This window comes from Haliotis cracherodii, unplaced genomic scaffold, assembly GCF_022045235.1.
Source record: "Haliotis cracherodii isolate W230 unplaced genomic scaffold, xgHalCrac1.p SCAF_2, whole genome shotgun sequence".
Classification (NCBI taxonomy): domain Eukaryota; kingdom Metazoa; phylum Mollusca; class Gastropoda; order Lepetellida; family Haliotidae; genus Haliotis; species Haliotis cracherodii.
The window spans coordinates 9,002,751-9,023,977 of record NW_027266275.1 but is presented as its reverse complement, the minus strand read 5'-3'; the positions used below and the strand labels follow the sequence as shown (position 1 = coordinate 9,023,977).

The window sequence follows — 21,227 nt, the reverse complement described above, 5'->3', positions numbered from 1 at the left end:
AAATTGTGTTGGTACAAGGAGCATCAAGTAGTCCCTTTAAACCAATTCTGCTTAGCATCTGCACATCTGTGAAGATGTAGGAAGAACGGCCTATTTAGATGATATCACACTCTTATAGAAATGTATGGCTTATAATTTTCTTAACTCAAGAATAAAAAGGGTCTTATGTGGAATAAAAAGGGTCTGATGTAGAATAAAAAAGGTCTGATGTAGAATAAAAAGGGTCTGACGTGGAATAAAAAAGGTTTGACGTGGAATAAAAAAGGTCTGACGTGGAATAAAAAGGGTCCGACGTGGAATATAAAAGGTCTGATGTAGAATAAAAAGGGTCTCACGTGGAATAAAAAAGGTCTGACGTGGAATAAAAAGGGTCTGACGTGGAATAAGAAGATGACATATCTTGTTCCATTAACAACTTACACTGAATCTAGACACTGTAGATGCTGTCAGGTCGTTGATGAGAGTGATATCGCCATTCCTCGGGTTCACAAAGAAATACTTCCGGGTCAGATTAGTCCCGCGGTCACTGTAGGTCACATTGTCCTGCAGTAAATGAACAGTTTTACAACCAATCATTAACTACGTTTATGCTGCAGGAAATTACAAAGTACATGAATGAGCTTTTCGCCACAAATTTGCTTTTTGCGCCCAATGGAAAATGTGTCGACAGATAATCGAGAATGATTACTCTCTGGCGTTGACCTTTTAACTTACTGTTTACAAATCTACACAGAATGATAGACTTACCCCATCTTGGTCCAGGGCAGTGAGGGTATAGACTTTTCCGCCAATGGGTAAAAGCTGGGATAGTGTCAAATTGTAGTCAGGTTGGGAGAAGATGGGGCTAGTTGGGTTCGTTGCCACCACTGTGATTATCACTTCCGTTGCCGCCTCGGAGCTAAGTTCCGCGGTATCATAGGCAACCACTATAAGCTGGGGATAAAGTTAATATGTAATTTAATAAAGTATAATACATGGAACTTTTGTTTTTAAAGGGTCATGTGTGGGTCACATTATGGTATTGATATGTAGCATAATACTCCAGACAAATGTGATAATTTGCATAAGCATTTATAATATTTGGTTCTTTAGGCCGATCATATTAGAAAAGGTCCTGAAAATTAACGTTTTAAATATAAACAAATCGTCAAAAAAAGAAAGGAATTCGTATGGTATTATGGATGTCAATTATAAGTTTCACGAGTCTAAGAAAATTATAAGATATACATTTTCTTGAAAAATATAACCAGTAAGCAAAGAGTTGGGTTAAATACTTCTTTGATTACTCTTACTGTTTATCATGTGAAATAAGCCTAAAATAGCCCAGACTTCATGTCATTGTTACATTTTGTTCTGAGTTAGGAATATAAGGCAGGTATTAAATATAAACAAAAACAACAACGTGTTGTATATATATATATATATATAAGGTATATATATGGATTTATGTAAGGTTTACCATAACTGAATATTCCTTATCCCCAACTGTTTATGATCTGTAATGGTAGTTGAAATGTGATAATAACAGTTTGTGAAAAAACTGGTTGTTTATGGTATATATTAGGGAAAAAACTGTAAAAAGGTTAACCTTCATAGACATAAACGATGCAAAAACCTAACTGCCGGGCAAAAGAAAGTATACACACACGTTTGATGGTGACTAAAATATCAAGTGTATTTGACACGGGTATCAATTTGTGTTTTGGACCTCAAGTTTGCAGTGTTATGGCGACTTGTTTCAGCTGAGGAACATTTCGATAACATTTGTAATTTTTTGTCAACTCCATTTTTTAAGTGTCTATTTTCTTTTGCTCGGCAGTTCAGTAAATATCTTACCTTGTGGCGCGTGATTAGAGTATCGTCCGAGAGGAGAGTTTTGTTGACAGAGAGCTCCCCGGTGACTTCATTGAGAAGGAAATAATCTATTGATGGGAAGACTCCCGTTAACTTGTACAGTAAGATTCCCTGGAATACACAATGGACATGAAGTGAGTGAGTGAGTGAGTATGGTTTTACGCCGCTTTCAGCAATATTCCAGCAATATCATGGCAGGGGACACCAATGGGCTTCACACATTGTACCCATGTCGGGAATCGAACCCGGGCTTCGGCGTGACGAGCGAACGTTTGAACTACTAGGCTACCCGACCGCCCCCTGTATCTTAGAGATGCAGGTTTCCGGAGAGACTATGTAATTCTTGTTAAACTATGGGCACTATATTTTCCAAATAATGGGGGAACCGCACCCCTGCACACGCAGTGCACGTTTTGTCCGTTCAGGGCAAAGTATGCTAAACCCAGGGACAAAAGAAAACAATATCCATGTTGGGAATCGAACCCGGGTCTTCGGGGTGACGAGCGAACGCTTTAACCTCTAGGCTACCCGACCGCCCGGACATGAAGTGAATACCATGGCTAAACTATAGGTTGAAAATGTATACTATACGTAATATACTACTCCTTTCTCATATGACAGAATCTGACTGTGACTGTTAACCTCCTGACAAAGTAGTTTGGGATTATTACGGAGGGCTGAGAAAGACATTCGAGTGCACACTGATCCAATTGGCAGGGTAGGAATGTTAGTGCTCTGATCACACATCTTGTGCATGGAGGCTATCGCTATATACGTACACACATTATCATGATGTTAACAAAAGGAAATAGCGCCGGTTGCTTCCCTTACCTTCAGGTCAGCCTTTCTAGCGGTGATCGTAGTAATTGTCTGCCCTGGGGCGACTGCAGCCGGCACAGTGACCATGTAGGAATCCTGGGAGAAGACCGGTAGCTGCAGAGGCTGGACGGTGATGTACACTGTAGTGGTGGACTGACCACCGTACGGGTCCGTAGCGGCAACCCTCAACTGGAACAAGTTGGTGACGTCAGCAGCGGTATATGTATGGTTATAACTCTGCATTTACAGGAGCAGTCTCCCGTTGGTTATGATAAAAGTCAAAACGTCGCATATACCTATATTATGCCACCAATAAGTAAATTTGTAAATCTGCTTCATGAAATTTAACGCTGTAGAAAATGACTGTAATGGCTATTCAAATTGGGTTTATAAACATATGAAATAATTTTTTCAGAATAAACCTTAAGGATCTTAAATCTTTCTTCACCTCATAAGCTAATGAGTTAGTGAGTTTGGTTTAACGCGTTTGGTTTTGGCGAACTAGAGCGAAATTTCCAGGCTCGATCGCAGCGCCACCAGTGGCTATTTCGAGTTATGTCCCTTCTATGTTGTTCCTATTGACCAATCAGATTCCATCTCTCATATCACTTGCATTTGCTTCAAACAAAATGGCGGCGCCCAGTCAAGACGATCTGCTCAAGAATCAAGATTTACATTGTAATAAAGCGGGTCTTACCACGCGAAGTGCATTAAATCACGTGAGCACCTTGATTAAAAGCATGAAAGAATTTGCAAAATATATGTCGACGCCCTGTTGGCGGTGCACATGCTTTGCAAATCCTGCAGTCGGCCGAAATCTGCACTTGCAATCCATTTTGTTTAGGAAACGGATGTCTTGTTCGTTCGGCGATTTTGATTGGACTATGCATATACCCGTTAGTCCAGCTAACATGTAACTCAATAATTGCACCTTGCATGGGTATTGTGCTGGAAAAAACAACAACCAATGATTTATTTTAATCGGAGCGAAAATAGGATTCGAACCCACGACAAGCGTATCCCAACAGGTATTAACGGGGGGAAACTCTGCACAACATGATTTAGATTACTGGGCCATCAGTACATCTTTCATGTACACCCCAGTACAGACTGGGGAATCATGCTACTGCTACATATACAGTCCATACTACTACCAATACTACCGCAACTACTTAACTTCAATGAAGTATATTGCTGTACTCACATTATAGGAGACATCGTTCTGATTCGAATCCTCGGCCAGCTTGGAGTTACGTGTGATGATCTGACCAGTCACAGGGTCCAAGTAGAAATAACTCAAAGCTCCGATCGATGACGTCAGAACAGAGTAACGAATAACATCCTGTAGAAAAAAAATATTTCAGTCAATGAAACAGGACAATATTATCATCACAGTATAATATAACGATCAGACTTCATATCTGCAAAATGACATTGCTGTACAGCCACGTCTCACAGTAATGTTACCTTTTCCCAACATAAGGAATATTACAGATACCTGTCTTTACAAGTGTCACATGGTGGAGGGGCCGGGTTCGAATCCGGTTACTGCGATGTTTGACCGTGTGATCTAATATGTACACTTGGGATACTCTTTGATGAAGTAGCGGCAATGGTGATGTGACTGATAACTTTAACAGACTGATGACTGACTGTTAATGTAGAGGGGTCTCAGCCATGGTGCGTATAGAAGTATTACTCGTTTGTTGATTAACCGCCCCTCATGGTTTATTCTCCCTGCCGTGTTTTATTCTACGATAAACAACGACACATTTTTATTATTATTATTATTCATTATTATTATTATCATTATTATTATTATTATGCTTGAGATATCAAAATTATGTACCGCCTCTTTATGGATGATGGTAAAATGTACAAGCTTTAAAATATTTACCCGTATTTTAATATTGATTACTCCCTCAATAGAATCCGACCATGGCAATGTCGGACGAGTCCGTTAATGAACAGGTGGGTGTAGTTTCTCACATATTGTCACAATCCTCACGTCGATTACCTGTACCTTTTCTCCCGATACCGATTGTCATATCTCTCCCGCTTTTGGATACGATCGTTCGGCCATCGCGTTCATCTGCGTAGCCCAGTGTCACAAGACACTCCCCTCTAACAAATAACGTCGTTCAATATACGACATCACGAAGTTGCGAGCGAATGTTCGAATCTCTAGGAATGACGTCATGATAGAACAATGTTTTATCGTGAAATCAATCACGCTCTGTTCTTTATTGTTCTTTGAGATTTATCACGTAGCTATCTTTTATACTGGGATAATATATAATGCTGCATAATGGGAAAGAAGCAATTGACCCTGTACGGTGTGGTATGGGTGGCCTTTCTGTAATCTATCGCTGTACATTACTCTACCGAAAAAATATTTGAAATCATATTGGGTCATTAAATGTCTATGCCAAATGTAATAAATTTGATAAAAATGAAAAAAATGACAGAATTTTGTTTTCTTGAAGATTCACTGATATAACGGGAGTATAACGGGATCGGACCCGGTTAGAATAGGTCATCAGCAACCCTGCTTGTCGTAGGAGGCGACTAACGGGTCGGGTGGTGAGGCTCGCTGACTTGATTGATGCATGGGTTCGGCGTTAAACAACAAACAAACAAACAAACACAAATCATTATGGCATGTAAATAACGGAGTCAGGACTAGGCAACTAAGCGACTGAAACCCGTGTCGTCAGTGGGTGTTCATTTTTCGATCGGAGTGAGCCTTTGGGCCTTGTACAGTATTGCCGTGAGAAGCAATTTGTCTTAAGTAGTTGAGATAATTTATGGAACGGTCTAGGGGAGATAATCCTGTTGTCCTTTACCAATGATGAGGATGTACCAATGAGAGTTACTCCCCTTGGGCAGACTAAAAGAAGCTCGTCTGAATTCCTCTCATGGGATTGGTAATAATTAGCGCCTTAATACGTAGTATGCGGGAGCCAAACTGAGCAGTGCCTTGTAAACCAGAATGAGGGTTTGGAATGTCACACTTTGTTGAAAAGGCAGCTGCTGTAGTTTAGTCCATATCGGAGTACCGTTCTTTCTCTAAAGTTGGACTTACCCCATCTGAATCAGTGGCGCTGATACCAATGATGACCTCCCCTGGGCTGGCTGACCTGGACACTCTGGCAACGTACGTTGCTACGGAGAACACAGGTGCATTATTGTTTGTTGTAGCGTTACAGTTAGATGGCGTCGTGCTCGTCCGGCTGACACTCACCGTCAACTCACCATCGACAGTGTGTGTCGGCCATGCTGTATCATAGCAGCGAACTCGGACCTGAGGATAGGAGATCACACTGAATCAATTTGCTAGAGAACTAGGTTGTTCAATAAAATGACCCAATAACAACATTTTGAATCATAGATGGGACTGAATACCATCTTATTTTTCCTGAATCCTAAATACCACAGGTACATTACTCAAATCTCTAAATTATTGAAAAAGGGTGCAATTTGAAGTTAAATTACTGAAGAAAATCGAAAAAATATAATGTAGAAAGGACATGAATTTTGTACACAATTATTTTTTTAAATAGAGAATCTGCATACCAAATACGATTATAGTGAGTGAGTTAGATTGGTTTTACGCCTCTTTTGGCAATATTCCAGCAATATCACGGCGGGGGACACCAGAAATGGGCTTCACATATTGTTCCCATGTCGGAAATCGAACCCGGGTCTTCGGCGTGACGAGCGAACGCTTTAACCACTAGGCTACCCGACCGCCCCAAATACGATTATAATTGTGGGCCACGTGACACCCTGCTGAGTCCTGAATACCCTTCAAATAGGACCCTGTGAGGAGGTTGGCAGCCTCCCTCTTGACATCGTGGGCAATTGAGTGAGTTTGGTTTAACGCCGCTTTAAACATTATTCCAGTTATATCGCGGCGTGTCAGCTTAATGTGGGAAAAGCCCCAAGTGATGCAGGTCTCAGATGTTAACCACTTTGGTAAAACCCACGAGCACGGGTATGGTGCTGACAAACCTAGAAACATATTCGGGGCGAACGGGAATTCGAACCCACAACAATAGGTTTCTGGCGTGTCTAGGGGGCGCAACTCTGAACAGCGACTCGGGGCGCCTAAGACGACTGGGCCACCTGTGTCCGAAGAGAATCTTAGAAGAGCACATGGTCAGATTTGGTAGTTTGTTTTGACCAATTCTAAGCCGGATCCCTATGGAGGAACATTGTCAAGGTTGGCGGTACTTACAACATAGGATATGGAATTGCGGCTGTCGACGGTCAACGATGTCCTCAGTGTTATTCGATTGAGGTTGTCGATTTGAAACAGAGCCGTGGCCAATCCGTCGCCGATGATGTCACATTTTCGATCACCCTGCCAGTCGGAATATATTTGTTATATGAACAATAAACTAGATTTCAAGACAATATATGAGGGCTGGTAAATAAAAAAGTTCTAACTCTGACGTACTTTCAACTATGGTCCATAACAAAGTGAACTAGTCATTGTAGTACATTGTTTGAGTAAATTATTGCAAGTGTATTATGTCCGTTGAGGCCGTTTGTATATTAGCGACAGACAGGTGAACGTGATATGGGTCAAATGGGCACAGAAATAAAAAAGAACGTATACCGAGCAGTCTTTTGACTTTCGAGAAAGTACTCCCCAAGAAATTCATGACCGCATGTCACAAGTGTATTGGGATAAGTGCCCTAGCTATTCCACTGTTGGGCAGCTATGTTTAATCCTAGGAAAACAAGCCATGATGATGACCCTAGGCCTGACCGTCCCTCAACTTCCATCTTTAAATAATTTCGCAACTTGAAATCTATACAGCAATCTCTCTAAGCAATCGGTCATTTTATGACAGAGTTCGAAGTGTGCCTCTGTTCACCCAGCAGTGAATGGGTACCCGGTAGGATGAGATGGCAATGTGGTTGTTAACCATCTAGCGCCTACCAGGCAGCATGAGTTGTATACTCCCCAGGGAGCTGAGAATGATTATTGAGTGCACACTGATCCATTGACCGGGATACTTATAGCGCTTTGAGCTTGCCCATGTATGGTGATATGCGCAATATAAATGCCTATTATTATCATTATCATAATCATCATCTTCATCATTATTATTACTTTCGCTAATATAGAATAATGACTATGGTAAAAGTAGATTGTAGTTTGACCATCAGTCAAAAACAGTACAGTACGATAGGCCCAAACATGAGACAAGCAGCCACATACACAATCAGGTAGATTAAAACCGTATTGGCGAAAACGCTCAGTCGCCATGTAGGCATGTGACTTCTCCCAGGTGTAAAGTGTTACCTGCACATCAGGGTCGGAGACGGACACTGTGTATACTGGACTCCCCACGGCATCAGTGTCCTGTTTATTGACGGACGTGGGCAGGTTGACAATGCTTGGCATAAAACCATCACGGGCAACATTGACAATTAACACCATGGTGGCCACCTTGGGCGGACGTCCGTCATCAGTGGCCATAATGTTCATCTGAAAAAAATCATGATTCATATGAATGCTCAAACCTTTCCTAGCGATCTCGAATTGTGAGTGAGTTGGATTTTAACGCTGCATTAAACAGTATTTCAGTTATATGGCGGCGTGTCAGAAAGCCCGATCCAAATAAGGTCGTATTTACCACTTTGGACAAACCCATGAGCAGGGCTTTGGTGCTGACATAAACGGGGATTCAAACCCATGATCATAGATTCCTGGCACGCCAAAGGACGAAACTGAATAGCAAGTTGTGGCGCCTTAGGCAATCGGGCCACCTATCGCTTGCCAATAGGGATTCGGTTAATGATGGTATATGTTGTACAATTCACTCTTGACAAAAGATGTATGGGTGTGCCGCTCACACATTTACTCTACAGTATTACAGGTATTATAACTGTGAACACCCGCGAAGGTCCGGGATAGAACAAGCCATGCTTGTCGTACGATGCGCCTTGTGGGAAAGGTTCACTTGTTTGATGACTCAGTGACTTGTTTGATGCATGTCATCGCATCCCAATTGCGTTGATGGATGTTCATGATGTCAATCACTTGATTGTCTGGTTTACAGACCGCCGTCATATGGCTTGAACAGTGAGGCGTGCGACGTAAGACAAACAAACAAAGAAATGTTCCAATCTGTTTACCATCCTGCTAAATATGTGCTCAGGTCTTAGAGGCCGAGGCCGAGGTTCAGCCAAAGAGCCCTACCGTGAAACTGTTCGTGGTGGCGTTGTCCGCTGTCAGTGATTGTTTCAGCGTCACCACACAGGTTCGGGGATCTATGGTGAAGAAGTCGGCGTAAACTGCTGTCAGATCGCTGAATGTACACGTGACGACATCCTGGAATCACAGAAACCTCGTTATAACACTACACCCTCGGCATACAGTGACATTACAAATACCATTTACCTGTGACGATCCGGGTTAGGATTGGTCTTCTGCAAGCTATCCTTGTCGTAAGAGACGACTAACGGGATGATGTCTATCACTTGATTGACTGGTCCATACTCGATCAATGCTCCATCTACAGACCACCGTCAAACATAATCGGGTCTGGACTAGACAATGCAGTGATTGACGTCATGGGCATCGATCTACGCAATGATCATCCGATCCCGTTAGTCGCCTGTCACAACAAGCATGCGTTGTTGAAGACCATTTCTATAACCCAGATCTTCACGATAATGCCAAGAAATTAAGATACAATCTAGAACCTGACATACATATATCCCCAAAGGGAACAACTTCAGATTACTTGCTCTCAGCATATCGTTGTCGAGAAATCTATCGTCTACAAAATATTCCAGATTACATATGGACGTACCCGTGAAGATCCGGGGTAAAATAGGTATTTAGCAACCTTTGCTTGCCGTAAACGGCGACTTTGCTTGTCGTAAGAGGCTACTAACGGGAACGGGTGGTCTTCACCAACCCATGCTTGCCGTAAAAGGTGACTATGCTTGTCGTAAAAATAGACTAACGGGATCGGATGGTCAGATTTGCTGACTTGGTTGATGCATGTCATCGATCTCAATTACGTGGATCGATGCTCATGATATCAATCACTGGATTGTCTGGTCCAGACTCGCTTATTTACAGTCCGCCGTAATAGAGCTGGAATATTGCTGAATGCGGCGTTAAACAACAAACAGACAAACAAATAAACATATGGGACGAGCAACTGTTCTCGCAACAGTGCAGGGAGACGATCTTGAGGACATGTATTGTCTTGCCAGCGTTAATAATATAAGGACACGTGGTAAAGCATGTAGGTTCGGTACTTACGCTGTCCCTATCGGTGACGTTGACGGGGAAACACCACGTTTCAATGTCGACATCGAAGTTAACTTTGGTCTGCACTAAAGTCGACGCGAATTCCGGACCGTAGACATTGCGCGTGACCATCACGGTGCCGTCGACCGTAGCCCGACGTGACGGGTTGCTGGAGTCGTAGGCCACCAGTTTCAGCTGGGAAAATACAAAAAAAAAGGTTTCTGCAATGGGCAAACCATACATTTTGTTCAGTTGTCCGCTTAATATAATTTTCACCGCTATTTTTGTATTTTTGCCCTTTACGTCAAATGGAATTTGACGGATGATAGATACTATTTATTCTCTGGCGCTAACGTTTAATATCATATCTTATTTATATGATCCTTTTTTCAATAATTGCGAAAGCTTCCTGTCAAAATTGTTGCCAATTAGTTGGCAGAGTACCACGAACATCTGGGACATATCTGCAAAACTGCTCATTCTCAAGTTTGTCCCAGGACTTTCGAGCCATATATGCATTAAACCGCTGTACAACCATATACGCATTAAATCATTGTACAACCTTATATGTCTTAAATCATTGTACAACCATTTACGCATTAAATCACTGTACAACCATTTACGTATTAAATCATTGTACAGCCATATACACATTAAATCATTGTACAACCATATACGCATTAAATAATTGTACAGTCATATACGCATTAAATCATTGTACAGTCATATACGCATTATATTATTGTACAATCATATGCACATTAAATCATTGTACAACCATATACGCATTAAATAAATGTACAACCATTTACGCATTAAATCATTGTACAACCATATACACATTAAATCATTGTACAACCATATACGCATTAAATAAATGTACAGTCATATAAGCATTAAATCATTGTACAGCCATATACGCATTATATCATTGTACAGTCATATACACATTAAATCATTGTACAACCATATACATATTAAATCATTGTACAACCATTTACGCATTAAATCATTGTACAGCCATATACACTTTAAATCATTGCAAAATCATATACACATTAAATCATTGTACAACCATATACGCATTAAATAATTGTACAACCATTTACGCATTAAATCATTGTACAGCCATATACGCATTAAATCATTGTACAGCCATATACACATTAAATCATTGTACAACCATTTACGCATTAAATCATTGTACAGCCATTTACGCATTAAATCATTGTACAATCATATACACATTAAATCATTGTACAGCCATATACACATTAAATCATTGTACAACCATATACACAGTCATTAAATCATTTTACAACCATATACGCATTAAATCAGTGTACAGTCATATACACATTAAATCATTGTACAGCCATATTCGCATTTAATCATTGTACAACCATGTACGCATTAAATCGTTGTACACCCAAATATGGCGTTTGATGGACTCACATTGTACTGGGGTGTTGCTGCTGCGTCAGTCTGCAAGTCGGTCCTGATGCTGACGTCTCCGGTGGTTATGTTGACGACGAAGAAGTTGGGAGCCGGGTAGACACCTATCAGCTCGTACATCATCGTACCCTGACAAAGACACAGGAACAATAAGATTTCGCCCTTATTTATTAAGATGATACAATGTTATGCGTGGGATACAAAGATGATACAATGCGACAAATATGATACAAAGGTGGTATTTATTAAGATAAATGGTACAATATAGTAAGAATGTGTACAAGTGGTACCATGGCATGATGAATGTAAAGACATATTGTACTGATACAATGTTATGAGTAGATACAAAGGTGGTACAATGGTATGATTAGATACAAAGGTGATACAATGCCACTCTGGTTTATTAAAAAGATTGAACAATGTAATAAGTACGATACAAAAGTGAGACAATGTTACTCTTATTCTTTAGGGTAAATGGTACACTGAATATCACTGGATTGTCTGATCCGGACCCGATTATTTACAGACCGTATTCATATAGCGGGAATATTGCTGATATATATAGTTTTTGATTTGAGAAAGTTACATGGGGATGAGTAAAAGTTTTTAAAGAAACCGTATATTTTTCTTACACAAGTATACTGATATGTATACATACGAACTACATAAATCATTATGAAAAAATATTTTAAAACATTCCTAACTGTAAATTATTAAACTCAACAGGTTGGGGTTAGTTGGGGTTCAATGGGTGGCAAGCTCAATGGGAGGCAAGTTCTGTCACGTGGACTGGCGGGAAACGTTGACCCAGTTTCCGTGTAGCGAGCTATCGGCGCTTTCGTACAGCGTGAATAATTGACGTGTCTAAACATACAGTACGCTATTTAGTAAGCATTAGGGAGGTAGAGATGTATGGTTCACGATCATATAAAGACTACGCACTCACAACTTTGTGGATATGACAATATCTGCATGCCTCCACTGTTCTCGTTTCTGATTCGGAATTCATTTTTTTGTTCCTTCTGGGTTACATATGTGCTCTTTTTGACAGTATATAGATACTTGCGTGTGTCATCTACAAAATGTCTTGGTGCCGGATACTCTGGATCAAAGGTATCTTGTACAAACTTGATACAACGTCAACCTTATTTATATGGTAAGTTGACACAGAAGTCAAGGCTGACACGTTGTTACCCTTATTGTAATAGTGAATGAGTGAGTTGGGTTTTAACGCCGCTTTTAACAGTATTCCAGTTATCTCGCGGCGTGTCAGCTTAATGTGGGAGGAAAGCCCGAAGTGATGCAGGTCTTAGATGTTTACCTCTTTGGTGAAACCCGGGAGCACGGGTATGGTGCTGACAAACCTAGAAACATAATCGGGGCGAACCTGGATTCGAACCCACAATTATAGGTTTCTGGCGTGCCCAAGGGACGCGACTCTGCACAGCTTATATACAAGAAGGTATTATGCGGTGGGACATGCGGTGGGACATGCGGTGGGACACACCATGGGACAACAGAACCCAACACTTTCCACAACTTTCTGAGAATTATAAACTTACCGCTAGGTTAGGTTTACTGGCTTTGATTGTAAACACAACAGACGTCACAGGCGCCTGCTCTGTTAAAGTGGTTACGTAGGTCCCCGCGTCAAAGACTGGGTACTGTCCTTGGTTCACCGAAACGTCCATCACTACGCTGGCAGTCTTCGCAAGGTAGTAGCTGTTATCTGTTGCTTGGATACGGCACTAGAACGCAATAAACACAATAGGCAACATGAGAGCAAAATAGTGGGTGAGTTGGGTTTAACGCCGCCTTTAACATTATTCCACTTATATCGCGGCGTGTCAACTGAATCTGGGACGAAAGCCCGAAGCGATGTAGGTCTCAGACGTTAACCACTTCAGCGAAACCCACGAGCACGGGTATGGTGCTGACAAACCTAGAAACAAAATCGGGGTGAACCAGGATTGGAACCCACAATCATAGGTTTCTGGCATGCCAAAGGGACGCAGCTCTGTACAGCGAATCGCCTTTGACGACTGGGCCACCCGTGCCCCGAGAGCAAAATAGACACCATTTGCCATGACTTTATCCGAAAGGGGGATACACCAAGGTGAGCTAAAATTAACAAATGATATTTACGTCATTTTCTCAAAACGGCTTCTTCAAGTTTTAAAGGCAGATTGATAACTATGTCCAATGTTCAATGACCCTATTACTACACATTTAACAACGGCCATTAGCTCTTCCGTGAACATGTACGATCAATGATCTGAACCATCATTGCTAGCCAATTGGGGCAAAACAATGTTTTGCCGATTTGATTATGTTTATTTATCATCCAAAACTAGCTCCCACAGGAGATACCGCTTGGGTGAGATCAACCGATATCTACACTATAGATATTGCTGCAATGAAATTGCATCATAATGCTTAGCAGACCATTGTGCCGTCATTGGTTACCATGACGTCACAATCAAATGACATCACTAATGGCTAGACTACTGAAGCTGTTAGCAGTACTTTTTACACTTAAGACAGTGCTTATAACTGTCTACAAACTGAACAAGTTGGAAGAGTGATGTTGGATGATAAATAAAATCTCACCCTCGTGTCTTTTGATATCATATATATCAACACTAGATGTTTTTTTCCACTTTTATCAACCGGTGTTGATATATTTGATATCAAAAGACACGAGGGTGAGATTCTCTGTATAAATGTATAATTTAATGTTGAGGTAAACTGAGGATATGTACACTGAGATTGGTGAAGCTTGTAGAAGGTAGACGACGCAGTCGGATGACGCCCGAGGATGCGTCTATAGCCAGAAGTGAGTTGCACTGGTCAGTGCTGACAATGGAGTACGTCACGGTGTCCTACAAACAGAGACAAGTATGCATTAACGCCGTCACAGTTGTGAAAGACAGTATTGATACAGGTAGTGCATTGCAGTCTAGTGTTGTCTTTGTTCGCTCAGTTAAAGTTTATAACAGCGATGATGAACGAGGGCTGGCTGAAAAGTTCTAAGCCTAAGTGGGATATCTCAATCGGATTGAAACAAACTTTTGCCACCAACAAGTACAATCAATCATTGAATGAATCATAGACATAAGAACTGCAACTGTAGTGTTATTATTGTCTTTGTACCAGACCATCTTGTGAACCTACCTAGTATTGAAATCATCAGAAATGGACAAAACTTGCTATAGGGCAGTCATCAAGTACCTCCAACACAGATACATGCTGACATGGTCTCCACTTTAGGAGATGATGTCCCTTCCTTTTCCACTGTAAAGAAGTGGGCTGCGGAATTCAAGCGGGGCAGAGAGAGTCTTGACGATGACCCGCGTCCAGGAAGGCCTTCAACAGCAACCATTCCGGAAAACATTACCCGGGTGCATGACATGGTGATGGCTGATCGACGATTGACCACTCGACATATTGCCAGTGTTGTGGGTATCTCTCATAAAAGGGTTGAGCACATTATCACCAACGATTTTGGAATGACAAAAGTTTCTGCAAGATGGGTGCCAAAGCTCTTGACAGCGGATCAGAAACGTGTCAGATTCCTGACGTCCCGTGACAATTTATGCCGTTTTGAAGCAGATCCCGATGATTTTTTGGCCCGATTTGTAACCATGGATGAGACCTGCATTCGTCACTTTCAACCAGAAACCGAAATTCAGTCTTAGTCGGTTTCTTCTGCTGGAAAGGTGATGGCTTCAGTCTTTTGGGATTCCAAGGGTATTCTGCTGATTGACTATCTTGAAAAAGGCCAGACTATCAATGGAAGATATCATGCTGACCCACTGAGACAGTTAGGCTTAGAACTTTTCAGCCAGCCCTCGTACACTGTAATATGTGATGTTGCCATGTGACCACGTTCACATGTTATATTCCGTCCTGTTTAATTACAACCCTTGGCGTGTCAGCATCATAATCGTGCTAATGGGTTCCACACTAGTGGTAAATATCTCCAAAGTGGTAAATATCTCCAACCTGCGTATCCGTGAAGATCCGGGTTAGAATCGGTCTTCGACAACCCATACTTGTCCCCCGTGAAGTTCGGGGTTAGAATTGGTCTTCAACAACCTATGCTTGTCCCAGTAGTCTACTAACGGGACCTGGTGGGTAGGCTCGCCGACTAGATTGATGCATGTCAGAGTATCGCATTTCCGTATATCGAGTCTCATGATGTCAATCATTGGATTGTCTGGCCCAGACTGGATTACAGACCACCTTCATGATGCTGGAATATTGCTGATTGCAGCGTTAAACAACAAAACAACCCCATATAGGGTACAATATTTCGTGTGTCCCTCGCCGTGATTTTGCTGGAATATTGATAAAGGCGGCATAAAACCCTACTCAAGCACTCACATTGTAGCGATCGGGTTTCGCCTTGGTTTTGTGCCTTCGATCTTAATGCAGGGATCATAGCACAACATGTGGTTTCGCGCATGTTTAGGTTGACAACCAACATGGCGACCGCGCACTGCCTCATGGGAACTGAAACCCCTCTATTCATGGTTTAACCAAAATATTTACACATGTGTGCTTCTCCTTGGTACTTTCATATTGGTCGGTCGTTTAGACATGTGTCCACGGCATATCCGAGTTCACATAGATGGTGCAACACATCAAATGTTGTGATGCTTAAACACGCGCAGCAGCTGTATCAAGTGTGAGGTAATGAGTGCTCCCTACCCCATCAGCATCTGTGGCAGATATTGATGATGTCACCACAGCGCCAAGCTCCATACCGTCTTCTATGCTTGCTTTGTAGCTGGCGCTGACGAAGAGTGGGGAGTTGACGTTCCTCACGACGCTGATGGTCACGTTGGCGGTGTTGTAGTAGTTGGGGTAGCCGTCGTCGTATGCAAGGACTCTCAGCTGTAACAGAAGTCTTTCTGAAGTGTTTGCGGGGAACAGATGCTTATGATATAGTCGGAATCGTACAATGAACTTTTCTTTTAGAAGAGACTTATAATATTTACGGAAATGTTTATTGAAATGACATAACTATTATGTTGTTTCTGTCATTTTACGTACGAGAACATAGCAAAGGTGGAAAAGACAATGGAATTTGCACAAGCACGATTTAAAACAATACAAACTTGTACAACCTATTTTGCATAAGAACAGCTTGTTTTTTTGTTTTTTAATAAATGCCAGAATTGATTATTTTTAAAGCAGTCCCCAGTTTATAAGTGTAAGTGGGAGGAGCGCAACCTGACGGCACTGTTTAGGAGCTTTAAAATTCTTAACGTCCCCTACCAGTTAGTGTTACCCGCCCTTGTTGTATACTGGATCCGCACATTTATAACGCGAAAAGTGGAAAATGCGAAACATGACTGTTTGTATGGTCTTATTGACAATAGCAACACGCCATTAAGAGCCCAGTGCACGATAGACTCTTTTTCAAATATGTAATTATATAATAATTTTTCAATTGGTCAATCTACATAAATGGTACACACCGTGTACTGGCGATCTGTTCCTTGCTTCAGGTTACGGGTGACGGTTACGGACCCCGTGACCTTGTCCACATCAAAGAACACCGGTGCCAGTCCATATCCTTCCACATCGTACGTGACTCGTCCCTGTGTAAATATAATGTACATAAAATCACCCTCCATATGCGGCAATAATACCACACTGAATCCATGTGTAGCCTGTGTTCTTTTGGACGAATATGCTAAGCGGTACCCTGAATTTGAGTTACCAGTTCTTGCAGTGTACAGTACCCGCACAATTTAACGCGCATGGTGGACAATGGCGCGAGTGAAGCACGACTATGAGTTGGGGAGGGTGGAGAGTTACCTGTTAATTCAACCCATAGTCTTACAACTCATTTGAGTATGAACATTTACAAACAAGGAAGGATTATTACCCGTATTTGTCCAGCACCTTATCAGGGGCGGTCGGGTAGCCTAGTGGTTAAAGCGTTCGCTCGTCACGCCAAAGACCCGGGTTCGATTCCCGACATGGGTACAATGTGTGAAGCCCATTTCCTGTGTCCTCCGCCGTGATGTTGCTGGAATATTGCTAAAAGCGGCGTAAAACCATACTCACTCACTCCAGCTCCTTATCAATGGAGTGCAACCTTCTCCTATGCTTGGGTCCCATTGGAACCCCTGGTCAGGACGGTTCCCAATACGCCACGAGTTTCGTAAGAGTCGACTTATGAGGTTGCTTGGTCCCTATTTTGACTTGTACCATATGCTCCCTTGTGAACCATTGTCTTGCCTTTGCGTGTGTTTGTGATGTGTGCCACCGGTGGGGCAGGATACGTTCCCCTTTTCGAGAACACTTGGTACCATCACTATTTGGTAGTGAGTGAGTGAGTGAGTTTGGTTTGACGCCGCTTTTAGCAATATTCAAGCAATATCACGGCGGGGGACACCAGAAATGGGCTCCACACATTGTACCCATGTCGGGAATCGAACCCAGGTCTTCGGCGTGACGAGCGAAAGCTTTAACCACTAGGCTACCCGACCGCCCTTGGTAGTGCTTCATGAACACAAGCTTATGATAATGTCGAAATCGTACCAAGGACTCTGCTCTCAGCAGAGATTTCTTATAGTTATGGAAAAGTTTTTATTTCAATATTTGACCAGGTTGTTTGCATGTCATCATTCTCCGACCGCATGGATGGTTGCTCATACAATCAATCACTAAACCTCGACTATCTACAGAAGGCCGTATTACAGCTGGACTATTGACTGCGGCATAAAATAACATTCACCCATTACTCACTGGAACAAAATAGATTCATTGGATACTTGTGAAGATGTATGAATGAACGAGGTGGAAACGTACCTGCAGAGGGGTTACAGCAGTTACGTTCGTCACTGGCGTCCCAGCAAGAGCGTCGTCTCTGATAGTGACGTCATATTGACTCGCCGAGAAGATGGGTTTGCCTGGCATCACAGAGACCGACAGTCCCACCTCTGTTGTCTTGGAAGGCCGACCGCTGTCTGTGATGGCCACAGTGTACTGGAGCACACAGATACGCACATAGCCGATCAAGAAACATTATATGTGGCCCAGCAGGAGAAAAGGGCTAGGGTGCGAGGATACAATTGTGCTGTGACGTCATAACGTCGTAACGTCATCTACCTTTGTTGTAAACATGTACATGACAGGCTTCATCATTCGGGAAGTTTCTGGATTGTACAGTTTCTAGAACTCAGTTTGTACCTGTATAAGAGCGACATGAGGGCGATTCTAGGCCTTTTTCAGCCAGCCTTGCTTCTTATCGACCTACCCAGTGCAGATACCGATTTGGAAACTCACGATATCTGCCAGGTTTCAACATTATATTGGCTTCAAGCAGAGAGACAGTCCTCTTTCACGACTATTAACAGGGACATTATTCTGTATATTTGCGAGTGCACATGCACTAATTTAGGGCCTGTAACTTATTGATTCCGCCACTTATTGACCAATGGTATTGCCTTTTGTAACTGTAAACCTAAAACTGTATATTTCAATTTAATGAATTGATAATTTATTGATCGTGTGTGGTTCTTCACTGATGTCACAATTTAGTTTGGTGCGAACTGATTTCTGGGTTAACATCTGTGTTTAAAATGGACATCTGCTCGTAACTATATGTAAATATATCACATACGCCTTGCGTCGATGAGGCCGAAATGTGATTTGTTTACATATCCTTAAATGTGAAAAAAACGTACGAAAAATCTTTTTCCGCCGAGTCCAAGTAGGCTCCTTGTAGCGGAGATGTCGCCCGTATCGTTAATGCTGAAGTAGCTTTCGCCGTCACTGAGCCGGTATGTCAGATCGTCCTGTTAACGAATACATTGCAAGCTTAATGTTTTATATTTATTTTTCTATTAGATGAATACATCAACGTTTGCAAATAATATTCTAATAATTTCGATTTCAACACTGTGATAGCCTTAGTGCATTTAGTACCGAATGAATTAAAACCTAAAAGGTGAAATAATTATGTCTGCATTTACAATTATTGTTAAAAAATACTGTATGCAGTAATCACTAAATAGTTGAAGAGTTTTCGTATGCATTAATCCCTGTATAATAGAATAATTACTGCATGCATAAATCAATGAATAGTGTAATATTATCGTATGCATAAATCACTCTATGGTGTATGCATAAATCACTCTATGGTGTAAGTATGTATTGATCGCAGTATGGAGTGATACTTATCGCATGCATTAATCGCAGTATGGAGTGATAATTATCGCATGCATTAATCGCAATTTGGAGTGATAATTATCGCATGCATTAATCACAGCATGGTTTGATAATTATCGCATGCATTAATCGCAGTATGGAGTGATAATTATCGCATGCATTAATCGCAGTATGGAATGATAATTATCGCATGCATTAATCGCAATATGGAGTGATAATTATCGCATGCATTAATCGCAGCATGGAGTGATAATTATCGCATGCATTCGTCACAGTATGGAGTGATAATTATCTCATGCATTAATCGCAGTATGGAGTGATAATTATCGCATGCATTATCACAGTATTGAGTGATAATTATCGCATGCATTAATCAGTGTATATAAAGTGCAAAAATTACCGTATGCATTAATCAGTCTATAACGTCAGTTTGTTTCATGGTATTATTCTTGTGTGGCTTAATCATTTTGACATAATTAATGTAAGGTCACAATAACTATAAAAGTTATAATAACTATACACTTCAGAAGTGCCATTATTTCTGAATACCATAATTACTTTATTCAATAATTAATGTAATACTATGACCAGTGTGTGTCCTAATTACTCAATGCCGTAATATCCAAACCGACTTAAATCGAATTTTGACCTAGTTGGTAATCTCACCCCGTCCAAGTCTGTCGCGACTATTGTAAACAGCACAGTGTCCAGACTGGCCACCTCGGAGACGTTGACACTGTACAGAGCTTGAGTCGCCAAAGGACCATTGGGATTACGGGCCACGTTGATGGTGACTGTCACAGTTCCCCGCGTGTCGGGCGCCGTGGCATCGAAGGCAACAATTCTCAACTGAAAATGAGATGATTAATTTTCAAGGCGCCCTGGAAACAGCTGCAGGTGCATCCGAAGTATATATGTGAGGTGAGGTAAAACGAAATTATTATGGGGACATTTTCACGTGAACGTATTTTGAGCTAGATATATAGTTTTACATCGTGACAGCATGGATATATTGTTTTGATGACCGATGTCAGCAAGATCAGTTCTTTCACAGCGGACGGAGGTGTGAGCCGGAAAACAGGGGGTTGATATTATGAGCAACCACACAGGACAACACGCAACCAAAAACGTCGCAGACCACATGAACCAATTTTGTCGCCTCTACGACGTTTTAGGGTGCCAGTGACCTATTCTAACCCGGGTCCCTATTCTAGCCCTATGGGGGGAACCACATCGTGAAATTATGTAGAAGCAGAGAGTACTCACGTCGTATCGACTGGAGGCGAGAGTGTCCATTGCCAATGGTCTTATCAAGGTAATACGACCAAAGGGGCTGAGGCTGAAGAAGTACGGCGACGGATATACACCGGTCACTTGATACATGAGTTGTCCCTGCGACAGATACAATAACATGTACGTTGGTTTCTATGAAGCCGCCTACTATGTACTATCGTTTCAATTTCGTCATCTAAAGTTAGCATCGTTAGGGGAAAGCGTTGAGTTTCGAGTGACCGTTTTGTAATCAAACTAACAATTGGAAGAAATGTGTATTGAACAGAAATAAATATTATCAGTGATTTATGTGATTTAAATAAAAACTGCCAAATGCATTTATCAACCTCGCATT

General features: G+C 41.7%; 1 protein-coding gene across 1 annotated transcript in view; it reads right to left on the bottom strand.

The window, feature by feature from the left end:
* Window positions 1-21,227, bottom strand: part of LOC139469720 (cadherin-23-like) — a 94,420-nt gene that overhangs the window by 10,120 nt on the left and 63,073 nt on the right. The window contains exons 53-71 of the mRNA XM_071251968.1: window positions 20,867-20,992; window positions 20,267-20,449; window positions 19,117-19,227; window positions 18,239-18,415; window positions 16,897-17,019; window positions 16,124-16,309; window positions 14,173-14,292; window positions 12,973-13,158; window positions 11,411-11,539; window positions 9,968-10,150; window positions 8,891-9,022; window positions 7,991-8,176; window positions 6,914-7,039; window positions 5,759-5,977; window positions 3,878-4,015; window positions 2,686-2,862; window positions 1,837-1,965; window positions 748-933; window positions 421-543 (exon numbers count right to left, since the gene is read on the bottom strand). Coding sequence (XP_071108069.1) covers window positions 421-543; window positions 748-933; window positions 1,837-1,965; window positions 2,686-2,862; window positions 3,878-4,015; window positions 5,759-5,977; window positions 6,914-7,039; window positions 7,991-8,176; window positions 8,891-9,022; window positions 9,968-10,150; window positions 11,411-11,539; window positions 12,973-13,158; window positions 14,173-14,292; window positions 16,124-16,309; window positions 16,897-17,019; window positions 18,239-18,415; window positions 19,117-19,227; window positions 20,267-20,449; window positions 20,867-20,992 — 2,940 coding nt within the window. The remainder of the gene's footprint in view (window positions 1-420; window positions 544-747; window positions 934-1,836; window positions 1,966-2,685; window positions 2,863-3,877; window positions 4,016-5,758; window positions 5,978-6,913; window positions 7,040-7,990; window positions 8,177-8,890; window positions 9,023-9,967; window positions 10,151-11,410; window positions 11,540-12,972; window positions 13,159-14,172; window positions 14,293-16,123; window positions 16,310-16,896; window positions 17,020-18,238; window positions 18,416-19,116; window positions 19,228-20,266; window positions 20,450-20,866; window positions 20,993-21,227) is intronic.